The 15949-nt window shown below is 43.9% G+C and overlaps 1 protein-coding gene across 15 annotated transcripts in view; it reads left to right on the forward strand.

Annotated features, from left to right (window-relative positions):
* The window catches only part of TNS1 (tensin 1), a 318113-nt gene that overhangs the window by 182617 nt on the left and 119547 nt on the right, over nt 1–15949 (forward strand). For all 15 annotated transcript variants that reach the window (XM_077934370.1, XM_077934367.1, XM_077934376.1 and 12 more), the window contains one exon: nt 8143–8181. In XM_077934370.1, the coding sequence (XP_077790496.1) occupies nt 8143–8181 (39 nt within the window). The remainder of the gene's footprint in view (nt 1–8142; nt 8182–15949) is intronic.

Here is a 15949-nt window from a genome sequence, read left to right on the forward strand (position 1 = left end):
TACATTGCTGCCAAGGCACCCAAAACAGGTGTAAAATACTGCAAACAAATACTGCAAAATCTAAAACAACTGGGTTATTTCAGACAAACTGATGTCCCGCAGGGATCCATTAGCACAAGCTGCTTCTGCACTTCTGCCTTTCCTCAAGACACACAGGGTAGTATTCAACAAAAATTTTACTCAGAGTAGACCCATTGAAAGTAATGGGGGGCTAACAAAGTTATGCTCATTACTTCCACTGGGTCTACTTTGAGTAAAACTTAGTTGATTACCACTCATAGTTCTTAAACAGCCTCAATAGTTCTCTTGGGTCCATTGATAGTCTCTTTAAAAGCTTCCTGGTCTTGGTCTCTCCTCTCTTGCCTTCGTTTGGGATTCATAGGTCTTAAATAGTAATTACCAGAGTCATAAATAATAAAGTCCATTACTGCTGGACTGACTTCTGTAAACTAGAGATTGGTATCCAGTTAGGGACAATATGGTATTGGAGGTGGGGAGTGTATGTAGATGTCACTTGTTAGATGATAGGCAAAAAATAATAATCACAAACCAATGAACACATGTTTATTTTGTATGCACTTTTGACTACAGTTAAGTTGACTGGTATGTCATCTGTGCATTTTCAGTGAGTCTCCATTGTTGTCCCTTGTTCTTCATTACGGAGTGTTAAAATTCCCTTCCGAATGAGAGGGAATATCATTGGGGGAAGCCATACAGTGACGGACCTGTGCTATTGAACTATGACTGTTCTCTGTTTTGTAGTGTAATAGTAGGCATTCCATGGAGGAAGAATCCCTTTGGGGAGCTTCACTGTAATATTTTAGTTTATTTTCTTGCCATGAAGTGAGCAGATAGATAGGTATTTGGGATTTATCCTTGTGCTTTTGGATTCTTCTCTAGCACCATCCTCTGTTCACATCTCATCAGTTCATTTCGACAGTGTTGACTTTCCACCCTTGATGAACATCTGAGCAGAGTTTTATTTTCCACTTCCATGGCATACGTGACATTTGTGTGCCAACCACAAGTGCCATCAAGAGCTTGCTGAACCCTAAATGCGCAAAAACACAAAACAAATGTGTTCTTAATCTACAGTCAGTGAAGCAGAAAACATACAAGTGGCAAACAAACAGGCAAAGGTACAATGAGTGCTTTAAAAAACAACAACAATCAAATCCTTTTAATTCTAATTATTCCTTGTGGAATCTTCAGGGCTGAAGTTCCTTGTTAATAGGAGATTTCAATCTAAGGCTAGAAAAAGGCTGGGGAAGCAAAGCCCTTAAATGGCACTTATTGCATGCATATACCACATTCCCTGTGGACAAATGGCAAGCTTTCCTTGTGTCTGTGCACGTACTTTGCACATGAGCTGCTATTGTGTGTATGTGTGTGTATGTTTAAAAAACTATATTACAAAAAACTGTCCGGATGAATTGGGTTCCTACTCACCCCCCCCCCTTCCCTTTCAGGCCCAAGTCTCAATTTATATTTCAATGGAATTTACCTCTAGGATTGATTTGATGGTATGGTTAACAGATATCCTTTGCATATAAAAAGGGATGCTCCTTATTTAAAAGTAGCATTATCCCTTATATAGGGTTATACAGAGCAGAACTTAGTAACACTGCAGAACTTAGTAAGTGCTCCATGGTGCACAACAAAAGAGATTGTCTCACTGTGCACTGTATTTTATTTCCCTAAACCAGGGATCATAAACCTTTTTCAGCCGTGGGCCGGTCCACCGTCCCTCAGACCATGTGGTGGGCCAGACTATATTTTGAAAAAAAAAAAAAAATTAACGAATTCCTATGCCCCACAAATAACCCAGAGATACATTTAAAATAAAAGGATACATTCTGCTCATGTAAAAACACGCTGATTCCCGGACCATCCACGGGCTGGATCGAGAAGGAAATTGGGCTGCATCTGGGCCCCGGGCCTTAGGTTGTCTACCCCTGCTCCAAACTGATCAGATTTGAGCCCTTCTTGTAAGAACACATGAATCTTCAACAGCCCAAGGTCCATCTAACCATTCCAGAAGCCCCTGGAAAATCACAAGCAGGGTATGATGATGACAGCCATGCACTGTTGTTTGTCTCCGGTATTTGGTATTCATTCCAAGCCTATTCAATACATTTTGCTGTCTGGGGCAAAGGAGGTGTAGCTCCACCTGCACCTTCAATTTCCCTCTTCAGAAGACTACCGGGCTGGCATTTGAATCTTGAACACTGATGATAGGGGTGCAGGGCTGGCTATATGGCACTGCCCCAATCCTCCAACACCTTACCACCACTACATAGCACCTGCAGCATGAGGAGGCTGTCTCACTTTGCCTAATGATAGGGCCAGTCCGGCTCAGCAATACACTGACTCTGAACATGAAGATTCTATTTTGCTTTCATGGCTAAACACAGTTCATAGATTTATCTTCCATGAATTCATTAAATCTTTTTTTTAAGAAAAGCCATTTAAGGCACATCTTGAGCTACTGAATTCCAAACGCTAATTATGCATCGTGTGAAGAAGTATTTTGTTTTATCTGTCCTGAACCTGTTGCTGATCAGACTTGCACCCCCGCATGGCTAGACCAGTTTGATGGAACAAATCATTGTGTGGTTGAAGAAGGCAACCCTTTGAACTGATGAATGAGGTTGCTGCAGGTGTGCTACAGGAGCTCAAGAGGGTGCTTCTGAAATATTGACCCTCTCTGTGCAATTGCCTGGAGATGCTGTGTAAACATAATATCTTCCTTGAGCCAAAATCTCTCCCTGCTTGTAACTCACAAGTGGGCCGAAGCAGAACATTCCTTGCGCTTTGTGGATCAGGGCCAGCCCTGAAGGCTAGGAGAAGGTCCTTTTATGGTAGCATTTCTCCATTAGAATATATATATATAAAGCCACAACCACTCAGCCCATAACAAAACAGAGGAGAGAACACAAACACTGTCCCTGGAATGTGTTCAGTTCTGGCTGGGGAACAGTAATGCTGAAGGGAGCCCTTGGGTGGGAAGACAGATCAAATAATTAGGAGTGCAAAAAAACCTCTTCTCCGCTGTTGGTAGGATGATAATGCAGGAATGTGCGTCTGACGGGCAGGGCGCGACATGCAAAAGGAGAGAGCAAACATTTTCTTATGAGCTTTGTTTGGTCACTTGGTGAATTGACTGAGGCATTTTTTTGTGGGGGGGTGGGGTGCAGCAAATAGTTTTGAAGCATCAGAACGAGAGGGGAACATTCTTTGTAATGTGTTTTCAGCGCTGTTGGCTAATTATTGTCTAACTGGCTATGAACAGCATCTCTAACGTCGTTGCACTGAGGCTAGGAAGCTCTGCTTATCCAGCGAAGTAGCAAACCTCTATTATAGTTTTGCTGTTCTGCTTTGTGCTTTGTTTCACCGGCTGCTTCCAGACCTCAGATTTCTCTTGTGGCCAAAGGGAACCGTGTGGTATTCCAGAGGCATCATCCACTTATTCACGTTAGCTGCCCAGACATGCTTTTGCTGTGTCGATAATGCAGTGGTGGTTCACCACTGAGGACATGATCCACCCACAAATGGTCCCTTGCATAGTTGTGCAGAATACATTGGGTAGTTTTTGTGATCCCTCAGTGCAGATTGCTGGTTTGGGACGTCTCTCCATGACTGGAGAGACATACAAGCGCCTGCCTTGAACAAGTAATGAAGGAACCAAGTAGTAGCATCCTGATTACAGCTTCTGGTCATGGGGTGGTCCTCTCTCTTGGTTAGCACAGGACAGGATGTAGGATTGATCTTGTGCCTGCTTGAGAGCAAAGAGAGATGAACAGGGAAAGTAATGAACAGGTGGACAACAATATCCATGAAGCAGGATTCACAATAGGACTCTGTAATGGTCTCCCTGGGTGTGGCTTATATCCTAGTGGTGACGTGCTGTAGTTGTAGATCGACCTGAGTTGTGCTACCTTAGATGTCTCTGATGTTTTTTGGGGCCCTGGGCACACTTACAAACCGCAAAACCTGTAGTGGGCACCACATCCCCCACAACCAAGCACAGACCCACAACCATTGGCTACCACAGAATGCTTCTTTCAAGCTGAATTTCAGAGAGGGGACTCTGCAGGCACCAAGGAAAGCATCTTCAAGTACATGTGCATCTATGAGTGCCATGAGGGTGACCCCTGAATCACAACATATCCTGTGGTCTGTCATGGCAATGTGTGCAGGGCAGTCACTGACTTGGAAGTAGCTGTTTTTTTCAGGATACCCCCCCCCCCCAATTGAAATCAATAGGAGAGAAACTCTTTGTGTCAAGTCTGGTTGGTGTAAGGTTGTGCTGTCAATGGAGAGATGGCTATGAACTGAAGGCAGAGATTTAAGTAAAATCACTTATTTCTGATTACCTAATCAGATATTTATACTTCTGCATCTGCCATCTTGCATGCATCTTCCCTGTTTATAACAGGGAGATAATGCAGACTTGGTTTTCTGTGACAGTAACCTCTCTGCTCTAGGTTGTGCTTTCAATGCAGCCAAGCAGTAGATAACAAGGTGCAGCTGAAATGGTTAACTGCTTGTGTTCCTTGGCATCCTTCCTGGCTACTGCATTCCTATGGACCCAATTTCAAGAAACACAGCTTTGATTTTCCAGCTTTGCTCTGCTTTCAAGAAAATTGTACCGAGGATTCTGCTCAGGAAGGTCCTAGAGAGCACCCCCCACCATTTAGGAATCCTTTTGTTGGTTACTTTAAAAAGTGATTGCATTACAGGACAAAGAGTGAAACATCATCACATTGGTTGCCAGGGACTCACATTGCTCGGCCAAAAATAGTTCTTAGCCACTAGTTTTTTCCTGCAAATTATAGGTTGGGTCAACAGTGCAATTTGCTGGAAATTCTGGAAGAGGCTTCCTGCTGAGAAGACCTTACAGTGTGTCTTGGAAGGCTTAGGACATGGGACAGTTACTCTGGCAGAGTGAACAACCATGTATAGTGGGGGCAATGTGGGGAGAATAATTTTAATATGCAGAAACAGACTGGATCCAACTCAAATCCAGTCTAGTAGCTTACTGCCAAATCAGCTAAGTTAGTGTGCTGCCTGCTGAAATGTTCAAAGAATATTTGCTTGCCGGACTGTACTGTGTATGTCAAGAGTGTTTGATTCTAATTGCCTCTTATTCAGAAAATGAACCTGCTTGTTTCTGTGAGGATGGAGGGCACAGCCTGGAAAATATTGAAGAATGTGACAGGCTCCTGTGGGCTCTCGCCGTTCCAATCTGTTGATGCCCTCTGCTGTTTGGAAGTCAATATTGTCACTAGTCCCCTCTGTGTGCAAGGGTTCATAGAATCATAAAATTGTGGAGTTGGAAGGGACCACGAAGGCCATCTAGCCCAGGCCTCTGCAATGTAGGAATCTTTTGCCCAGCATGAAGCTTGAACCCATGAACCTGAGATTAAGAGTCTCGTGGCTTACTGACTGAGCTATTCCTCTCTCCCCTACAAGAAAAGAATACAAGAAAGAGTTGGCACAAATAACAACTCACAAAGGCCGAAAGGCCAAATGCAATCGCCTCTGGAAATGATTGGAACTGTAGCTTGGCTGGACTGGGTGTTTACTTGGCATCTGTGGAAAAACTCTTCCCCCATCCCCTTTTGTTCTTCTACAAATATTCCGTAACATGGGGGTTTAATTAAGTGGATATGAAGTTCTTCTGGTTGTGGCCAACTTTCTTGATTTTTATGATGGCTTTTACAAGCAGTTGTTTCTCCCTCCCCCTCAGAAAAAAAGAGGCCCTGCATGGCACAGTGAATCAAAGGGTCTGGTTAGAATGTGAATCTTCTGCTCACCTAGTTTATGGCCATGGGAAAGTCACTGTTATTAGTCCACAGTGCAGGATTGTTGTGAGGGAGAAATGTGGTAAGAAGTGTGAGGCATTTTGTACACTAAAACACTGCTAATGAGAATAAGAACAATAATGAGGCTATGATAATGTTAATTTTAATGGTAATTATGGTACTAATGAAGATAATGAAGATTCTAGAGCCCCATGTTGCCCCCCCCATCAAACTCAAAGTTAATGGTTATCCAGGAATAGGGTAGGGGCATGATCAATTGCTTCAAAACTGAGAAGGCAAATAAAGAAACCCCCATTTAAAAGTATTTTAAATCTCATTATTCCCTGTAACCTGAAATGGCTCATGTCAGGCTCATTCACTAGCTTTGAGGTGTTACATGGAACATCTGGATAACAAATACATTTTATTTAAAAGACCACCCTTATGCTCCACAATTTAGGCTACTTGGTGTCTGTGGTCAGTAAGAAAAGCTGCTACCCACATTTGCAGGACTGGTGGGATCCAGTGTGACTGTTCCATTATCTACCCATTCTTGATTTCCTGTTCTCTGTTATTTTAATGCTTGCCGGTGGTTGTAAGAGAGACTGCCTCTTCAGAACATTAAAGACCAATAGAGTGAAGGGTATGCTTGGTTCCTCCCCCTTTTTTCCAGAACAGTTCTGTGGACTGAACTCCACATGGAAGAGAGATGGCAAGTCTGCAGTAGCCTCTTCTTAAATGTTCATCTGGCAACATTTGTATTACTACATTGATCCATGATGTAAAACAGTTCTTAACTAATGCCCCACAGTGTCTATGTACATAAACCTAGTGAGGAAATCAGTTTTGTTTTTTAATTCCAAATTTGGGATTTCAACCTGGATTTCTCTCCATTGAGGTTGCCTTTTGCAGAAGCAGGCTGAATCGATCCTATAAAGCAGAGATCAGGAATCTGTCACCATCCAAATGTTACTAGACTACAGCTGCTGCCATGGTCCCTGGCTATTGACTGTGCTGGATAGGGCTGATGGGAGCTGGGAGTCCAGCAGCATGTGAAGGTCCATAGATTTTGCCCCCCCCCCCATCCTTGCCATAAAAGACTTCAGCTGTGAACTTGTGCAGCTGCAATCTCAATGCTGACTCAAGATGTGGTCATTTGTAGGTGGCAGCAATGTGCAAATGTGGAAAATAGGCAGGCTGAATATTATTTAATTAATTCATTTTAGACACACACCCTTATTTTGAGCTCCAAGTCCTCATAAACTGACAGCACAGTAATTAAAAAAGCAGCACTACAAAATGCATTGCAATATACTTTGAAATTTAGCTTCAGACAGCATAAAATCATTCAAGAAATGACTAGAGAGAACAAATGATTCTCTGTGGTCCATTTAAAAAGCAACCCAAGAGGAGGCTTGATGGAGGAGTGGCAGCCTGATCCCAGGGGATGGGATTACAGATATGGTGGAGCCAGCACCAAAAAGTATTAAATATTTTACCTGGTGCCTAAAGTTTACTTTACTTGTTCTCACAGGGGTTTTTTTTTGGAGGGGGGTTAGAGAAAGAGTTGGCACTTAGCTAGGAGGAAGAACTCAAGAAATAGAGCATTCTGCTGTTCAGAGACACTGACTGTGCAGGTATTAGCAAACTTGAGGGAAATTATCTTCAGATGAGAACATTTGTCCCTGCATCTGATTCTGTACCCTTTTTAACCAGGGTTTTCTTTGTTGACTTGTGTAGGAGTACATTCATTCTTCAGCTGCAATTGGTTCATCCTTTGGCAAGCATCTCTCCCCCCCCCCCCCAGATTATAAACAAAAACAAACCACCAAAAGCAAGTTTAAAAGGAGATTCAGAAGTACTGAACCCCTTCTTCATGTAATCTCGTTCCCTGCCAGTCACATTTTGCTTCATAATGCAAAAACCATCCACCTGGCAGGTCTTGGTTGTCCTCCTCATCTTCTCTCAGTGACAGCTTGGAATATTCCAGAGTGTGTGCATCCTTCCTAGGCTGCAACTTCAGTAAGAATTTTCACTCCTGGGCAGATTTATATGGGTTCTTATGGTAGGGTCTTGAAGTTTCTGTATATTTTGGACCTTGTCCCAAGCAACTCCTCAGAGATCTGGGTAAATCCTTGGTTACTTAGTGGGAAGGGAGCAGTTTCCCAGTACAAGTGGAGCTACTCAGTATTGGTGGGACTACTCTTGGATGGTGGGACAGTGGTGGTTACATTGTACAAATAATGCTCATAATGCTGTCTTTTCCTTTCCATTTCTCTTTACATTGCATATGCAAGGATTCTAACACTGCTCTCTTTTGTGTTCTGCCCTTTAGGCTGCCACGCCTTGCATGCCTGCTGGCAATCATGAGCTGGTAAGTGACCTGTTTCTCCTCCTCCTTTGGCTGTTGCTTTCTGCCCTCTCTGCTGCTGCCTCGGGCACCAAAGGCAGTTATTTGCACATGGACTGCAGAAGGATGGGCAATTGGAGGGTCTGCAAATTTACAATGAGGTGATGTGCTTCAGCTCTGTAAAATGTGCCCCAGGTAAAGTGAAGTGAGGTGAAGTTCAAAATACGTAAGAGGGACAACTCTACCACTCCCCCCCGTCACACATGCACATGGTTAATGTATTTGATGTTATTTGTTTTAAATCGATTTTCTGGATGCTTTAAAAATGTATGACAAACAGATAAAGGGGTGGGAAGCAAGCATATTTTCCATATCAAAAGAGTCTGATTGCATATTGTTTACTGGGCTTCCTGCTGAGTAAACATGCATAGGACTGGGCTGCACATAACTATTTTAATATAAATTATGTTTCATTGTCCAAACTGGAATTAGTTCTTTGTTTTCCTTCTTATGCATGTATATAATATTGAATTATTTCCATATTAGTGCCATAAAGACTGTCAAATCATCCTTGTAATCATGAAACATCCTCTAGTCTCTGTTTACTGTACATTCTTTGTTGCGACCATCAGGGTAAATACTCTCTCCTTATCCTTTAAACACCCAAATGCAGAATCTCTTTTAGATAGGCTAACAAGAAAATCTTTTGATCCATTTCTGTACACCATGAAAGCCTTTATTTGTAAATGGGATTTTGCAGGGGTGTGTCCGGGGTGTGTGTGCTCAGCATATGTATCCCACTCTCCAGGGACTCTCAGAGCAGCTAACAAAAATTTTAAAGTACAATAAAAAAAAACTGCAATAAAACATAAAACAGAAGAGGGACAAAAAAAGAAGAAAAAACCTCAAAATTTAAAACAGAGGTAGTGGGTGCTCTCAGATTTCTAAACAATGGTTAAGGATGCGCAGAAGGAGGCTTAGAGCAGCATGTGCTCCCCTCTCTCCACTCCTGTCTTAGTGCACTAGATTCTGCACTCCAGTCCTGTTCTGTTTAAAAGTGAACACCCTGATGGAACCAAAATGGGGAACTGCCATTTAAGCTTGGTTTACTAACCACCAGGAACTTAAATCAGGATCAAGCCGTGGTTTACAATTCTGGTTAGTAAACTGATGTTACACCAAAGTTCCCTGTTTTGTACATGATTGGGAACAGTGGTTTAAGCTGGCCAGGATTGCAGTGCCAAAGCCAGTGTGTTAAAGGAGGAGAGAGGTGAACGGGTGTGTGTGAGAGCCCTAATCTCTTTCCTGACTCATGGTATAGGAAGGCAAGATTGTTACATCCAAAACGGTTTCTTGTTGTTCAGGTTAAAACATAAATCTAAAACAGAAAATCTGAAACGTCTTCAATGGGTGATAAAAAGACATCGGGGTCAGGGTCAGGTGATCATCTCTAGGAAAGGCATCCCAAATAGTGGTATCACTACTGAGAAGGCCCTATCACAGGTCTCCCTACATTTCAGAATTGCAAGCTTTCGCTGTTAACTTCTTGGATAGGCAACATAGTGGTAAGGTAAAGGTAAAGGGACCCCTGACCATTAGGTCCAGTCGTGGACAACTCTGGGGTTGCAACACTCATCTTGATTTACTGGCTGAGGGAGCCAGCGTACAGCTTCTGGGTCATGGGGCCAGCATGACTAAGCCGCTTCTGGCGAACCAAAGCAGTGCATGGAAACGCTGTTTAACTTCCCCCCAGAGCGGCACCTATTTCTCTACGTGCACTTTGATGTGCTTTTGAACTGCTAGGTTGGCAGGAGCAGGGACCGAGCAACGGGCGCTCACCCTGTCGTGGGGATTCGAACCACCAACCTTCTGATTGGCAAGCCCTAGGTTTAGACCACAGCACCATCCACATGGTAGACTGTACCAAATGCTCAGCTCTGCACCCATACACACACACACACTTTGGTAGGACCATTTGTCCCCACATAAATAGCTTGTTGGTGTCTTTCAGAGGGGTGGTCTTGCTGAATTCTAATGCTTTTTAGGAGGTGGCTTAATACCACTGACCAGGTGGTTCCCACCCCACCCATAGAAATATTTTGCTGCCTCTTGAAACAGTGGAGCAGCCTGGCAGCATTCCTCCTTAATGGTCCATTGCTATGTCATGGAAATAAACCTTGCAGAGAGACATTATTGGGTATGGATAGGACTCAAGGCACAGGCCCATGGCACACTAATTTGCACATGCTTCTTGATATAGATGCCTCTGGGCAAATAAAGATTGCTGATGCTGAGGGTCTCATCAAAACTGAACTCAGCAGTGCATCCAGTTACCCTGTAAGTATTTTGTTTGTTTGTTAAAAAACAGACTACAAGGGAAAGGGTCAAAAGACCCAGGGCATGGTGCGAAAGCCCCAAGTCTCAGATTCCCCAGGGCACCAGCTAACAATGTCCCTGGCCTTGTGTGTGCATCAGAGCTCCAGAAGCAAACAAAAGAATTGCTGTATTGAAAAGCTGCCCTCAACATCATTTATATGATACATTCCAGCATTGGCCTGATTTATCATCACTTCAACAACTTTCATTTTTGGGGAGTTTGTGTTGTTTTTCATGTGGAAAAGTGTCCAGCCTGCAAGGGCAGATTCTTCTGGCAGAATCCATCCCTCCCATGTCTGGAAGGGTGGGGTTGGCTTAGTGAAAGCTCCAAATTGGTTTGTAACTCTTGCATATTGAAACCACCCACATGCTGGTCCAATCACATTGTGGGCCCCAGCTGGGCTCTGCCAAATCTGAATAAATCAGAGTTTAGCTTTGGAAACTGTGTCCTTGGCTCACCCAGGATGGTGGGTGGTGGGAGGGAGGAGGAGGCTTGCTTGGGGCCTGCCCCTTAGCAGCTGTGCAATAAGTCTTCTTGCAAACAGGACCTCTCTGCCATATTTTTTAAAGAAATCTGAAGGCAAAAAGGAATCTTCCTACTCTTCTTACTTGGGATTGCAGAGGCTAACATTTTCCATTCCAGGAATGCAATTCTTTTTTTTTTTTTGGTGCTCACATTTAAAACAGAGGCACACCCTTTAGTGGCAGGGACAGTTTCACCATATGGGGAAACTGGAAATCACAGTGGTGGTATGCACTTGGCTCAGGAAGAATAAATCCAGCAGTGCTTCCAAATTTGGCAGAGACAATTAAAGTGGATTTGGCGCTCTTATGCAACAAACTTGCTTACAAAAACAAAATATCAGGCTTATTTGAAGTAAGGAAAATGAAGAGGAATTGAGGGATGATTGGTGTGACAACTTCAGTTTAGCACTAAAGTAGGAGTGCATGAAGAAATTAAGGTACGCTGTCTTGCATCAGGTCCCCATATTCTGTAACTGAAGAAAGCCATGCAGAATGCACAGTCTGTACATAGTCTGAGGACCTGGGAAAATGTAGGTTAGATGCAGATACACTTATCCAACCTTTTCAGAGCCCCAGTGTAGAGGCTTCATAATTGGCCTTAGCCATACCTCTTAACTTGCATGGCTACAGTCTTGTACCATGTAACCATTTTATCCTTTGGGTGATGTCAGGCATTTGGTTCCATTGCAAACTCACAGTATCTCACCAAATGCAAGCTGAAAGATTTGTCCACATCTCCAATAGGTGCACAGAGTTGTCGCTTCTCCTATGCCCTTTCCCATTCTTGGAATGGTCCTCCTGCTGCCAGACATGGCTGACGGTATGCAGTCTCTGTGTCTCAGAGCACTGGCGTTGCCTTCCCAGCACAACACAAATCGCTCTAGCAGATGGTTCTTGGGCTTTGTCGTCATTGCCCAAATCTTTATTTTTGTCTCTTCCTTTCCCCTGGAAATCTCTTAATGGTAAGTCAGAAGCTGTTAGGGAGACAGGCAGCAGGGCACTCTGGATCAAAGCTTTGCAAAGCCCTAAGTTGCCGTGAAAGAGGAGCAAGGAATTCCGAAAGAAGCTCTCTGTGCAAAAACAGGCAGCATGTTCCATCTGTGCTGACATAAACAAGTATCATGGGAAGGAGGCCCTGCCCTCCTTTTCATAGATGTTTCTTGTTCTCTACAAAAGCTGTGACAAGATTGGGGGTGGCAGTAACAAGGAGCATTGTAGAACTTGAAGAAAAACCTATTCTCTTTTCCCTACCCCCATTTCCAAATGCCCCATAACTGCTGCCCCACTTGGCCTCCTTTTCTTGTGGAACATCTGCCGCTTCTTTGCCAGTGTCATGTGAGTCACACACACAACCTGGTACTTCTACACAATGAACATTACTATTACAGCTTCCTGAGCACCGGGGATCCTAGGAAATGTACTTTTCCCAACAGCACCAATTATATTTCCCAGAGTCCCTTTCACCTGAGATGCTGCCATAGCAACCTTTCTTTAAGGTACCGGGAAGTGGGGAACAGGCCTTCCTGTTGTCACCAGAGCAGCTGCAGCAGCAAAGTGGGAATGGGAGCAAGCAAGGGAGGAGTTCTGCTTTAGCTCACATGAAAAGAGCCCAGTCTGTAATACTCATTTTGTATTTAAGGCAAGCATTATATGTCTGCAGGGTTTGTATTTTGAGCCAAGGATGGGTGTATTTCAGCAATTTTATCAGTTACCAGTTGCTGGAAACCACAGGGCAGGAGGTTGTGCTCAGTTCTCACTTGTGGATTTCCCATAAGCATCTGGTTGGCCACTGTGAGAACAGGATCATAGCTGACAACTTTTCCCTTTTCTTGTGAGGAATCCTATTCGGAATAAGGGAATTTCCCTTTAAAAAAAGGAAATGTTGACAGCTATGAACAGGATGCTGAGCCATTGGCCTGATCCAGCAGGCCTCTTTTTATGTTCTTAACATCCATAGTTCTAACGTTGTTTTAGTATACAGCATTGCTGGAACAGGGACTCCTGTATGTATGTAGGTCCAAGAGGGATGTACTATAAAAGCAGCCATCTTCACCAGTGGTATAATCCCATCAAATTCCACAAATTCTCTTGTCATGGTTCCCATGGTGAGTATTCCTCCTTCCCCCACCTCTGTCAAACATAAAGCTCAGTGTGACAGGGGCAAGCTCCCAGTCCCCTGCCAGTCTCTTAGCTGGGATGGAGAGTGGGCTTCTTAGGCGCTCAGAGGACCTTTGAAGATGAGCACAACAGGGACAAGCCCCCAGCCCCAGCTCTGACTAGGCAAGAGGACTGGGCTCATCATATTTGGCCATGGACATGTATAGAACACCTCTTGTAAGTTCCCTGTAAGTGGGATAAGCCTCCACCACCCTCTCCAGCTTGGAGCTGGAAAAAGAGAGAGTGGGGGCTTATTCCTACATCTGCCCCTTCGGAGACCCTGCCCCTTTGGAGTGGAGCACAACATTTCATTGACTGCCACGGGTGGGCAAAACTTGTGGATTCCTGTCTCCAGCAGTAGCTGCCCACATTCCTCTGGAAAGTCACAAGCTGTGCCTAATGATAAATGGCTCTTGTCTTAGCTCCAGCAGTTAAACAGAGCATCTGTGTTCAGAGGCAGTATATCTTTGATTATCAGATGCTAGGGATAAAGCACAACACAGCTGTCTCATGATCCCTTGCTGGAATTACAAATGGCAGGGTTAGACCAAACTCTGCTCCCGATTCCCGTTATTGTTCCAATTTGGTAACTCTTGATACGCACGCCTCTGTTCTTTGGCTGGCATACCAAGGTCTGGAGCCCTTCAAATGCCCTGTGATCCTTTGCCAAAAGCAACTCGCTTGGGTAACTGGCTTGCTGGCATACAGAGCCCTATCTTCTTGGGCTATTCAGCATTGCACCCCGTCTGCACTGGCAGCAAGCCAAGGCGGCAGTTAGAGGTGGCCTCATGCAGGTACCTGCACAGATCCCTGCCAAGCCATAGACATGCCTCTCCTCAAATCTAGCTCCCCCCCAGTCAAAACAGAACATTTTGACTATCTGCTTCTGTGCTCCTTTGCTGCCAGCTGCTTTGCAAGTTTCTTTTCACAAGTGGTCTGCTGCTTATTATCTCCGTACACAGATTAATCTCTGTGCACACACTGGCATATTTGGATGGTAAACACAGCATACATAGGTCCCCGAGAGAGCTTCCTAGGCTGGCCAGGGAAGTTTATCTGTGGAAGGCACATGCTCTGGTCTCCTTGGGACCGTTATTGTGGGTTTGTCAAGGAAGCTGTGCGGTGTGCTAGGAGCCAGCCTTCTCCTGAAGGGCTGCCTAAGAGACCTGTACATTTGCCAGGAACCCAAGGACTCTCCACAATGGCACCATTGTGCAGATTTAGAATGTGGCATGCTCCGAGTTCCTTGGCTGGTAGGCACGAGGAGTTGCCAGTGGGGGAGATTTATAACTCCTTCTTGCCAGAGAAGACTTCCCAAGCTAGGTGAAGGAAATGTCTTCCCTTAAAACAACAGCCATGCAGAATCCACGTTGCTCAGGAAGCACGTTGCCTTTAGCAAATGTTCTTCCTCTTCTGAAATGGATGTTCCCTTCCCTTCCCAGCCTGCCATGCAGCTGTGCTTCTGGTCTGTTTCTCATTTGTACAGAAGTGCCTTGGTTACACAGAGATGTGAGATGGCCATGTTGGGTCAAATTGTGCAGTGCGTAGGCATGGGATGTTCCTCTTCTCTGAATTAGGTTTGCTCCTTGTAAGAGAAAGACTTCAATTATATGGAGGACAGTCATGAATCATACGGCCAGTCTGATTCATTCTTGCAGATGTAAGCTAAAATACTCTTCAGAAATGTGAACAATGCACACAGATCAGGAGATTTTGCCAAAAAAGATATATGTTCAGCTAAGGAGGAAACCCTGAACTCCTTCAAAACAACTTTTCAATCAAAAAGCTATGAGCGATATCTTTAAAAATATGTGTAATTAGTACATGGCATATGATACTTCAAGATACTGAGTGTTGCCTTGAACTGCTGCCATGACTAATATGCTAGAGGTCTTATTTTTAATATTTACAGCAAAGCATCTTAACCAGTACTCTGGAAGAACAACACATAAACCACAGAAAACAGGGGTCTCTTGTATGCATCCAAACCGCCTTAGGCATGGATGGTGTTTCATGACGGCTGGCTTGCAGAGACACATCTACCTCCAGTGGCAGTGAGCTTTGCTGCTTCTGTTTACATAAATTCAGAAGGCGATGGGGTGAGGGGAGAGGGGGAAGCACCACCTTTAACAGCTGATCCAGGAGATGAACTGGACTCCCTTGCTTTTCTGCGTGATCAAAGCTCAGGTTGCTAATTGAATTATGTTTGGAACATTTAACATCGTTCTGTGCAAGGAACCAAGGCAAATGTGTTTTTCCTACAGAGGCTTTTTTTTTTGAAAGAGCAGAAGGATAAATTTATTAATTTGCCCATTTATTCAATTTGTATGCTGACTTTGGCACAATAAGGTCCTCAAGATGGTTCACAGTCAAATCCATTTAGATTATTAACATTAAAACAAAACTAAAAAGTGCATTAAAAAGCCAGCTGTTATTGCCAACTTTTATAGTCAAAAAGATGTCAAATTACAAAGAGAATCAAATAAAATTTCAAGGAATAAAAATAAAATAAAATGGTTCACTTAGCCATCTCCAAATGATCTTAAAACTAGATGGCCCTAAATCCTCTTCTAAGCGTCTGAAGGGAACCCACGCAGATGATTTGCCTAGAGGTGGTATTATGCAGAAGGAGCTCCATAATTGAAAAAGCCCTCATGGTAATCACTCAGCCCTCAAGAACAGAGCTTACTACTTGTAAGTAACCTAGAAAAATTGGCAGGTTGTAGGGGAAACT

Source organism: Podarcis muralis, chromosome 1 (genome assembly GCF_964188315.1).
Source record: "Podarcis muralis chromosome 1, rPodMur119.hap1.1, whole genome shotgun sequence".
NCBI classification, from domain to species: domain Eukaryota; kingdom Metazoa; phylum Chordata; class Lepidosauria; order Squamata; family Lacertidae; genus Podarcis; species Podarcis muralis.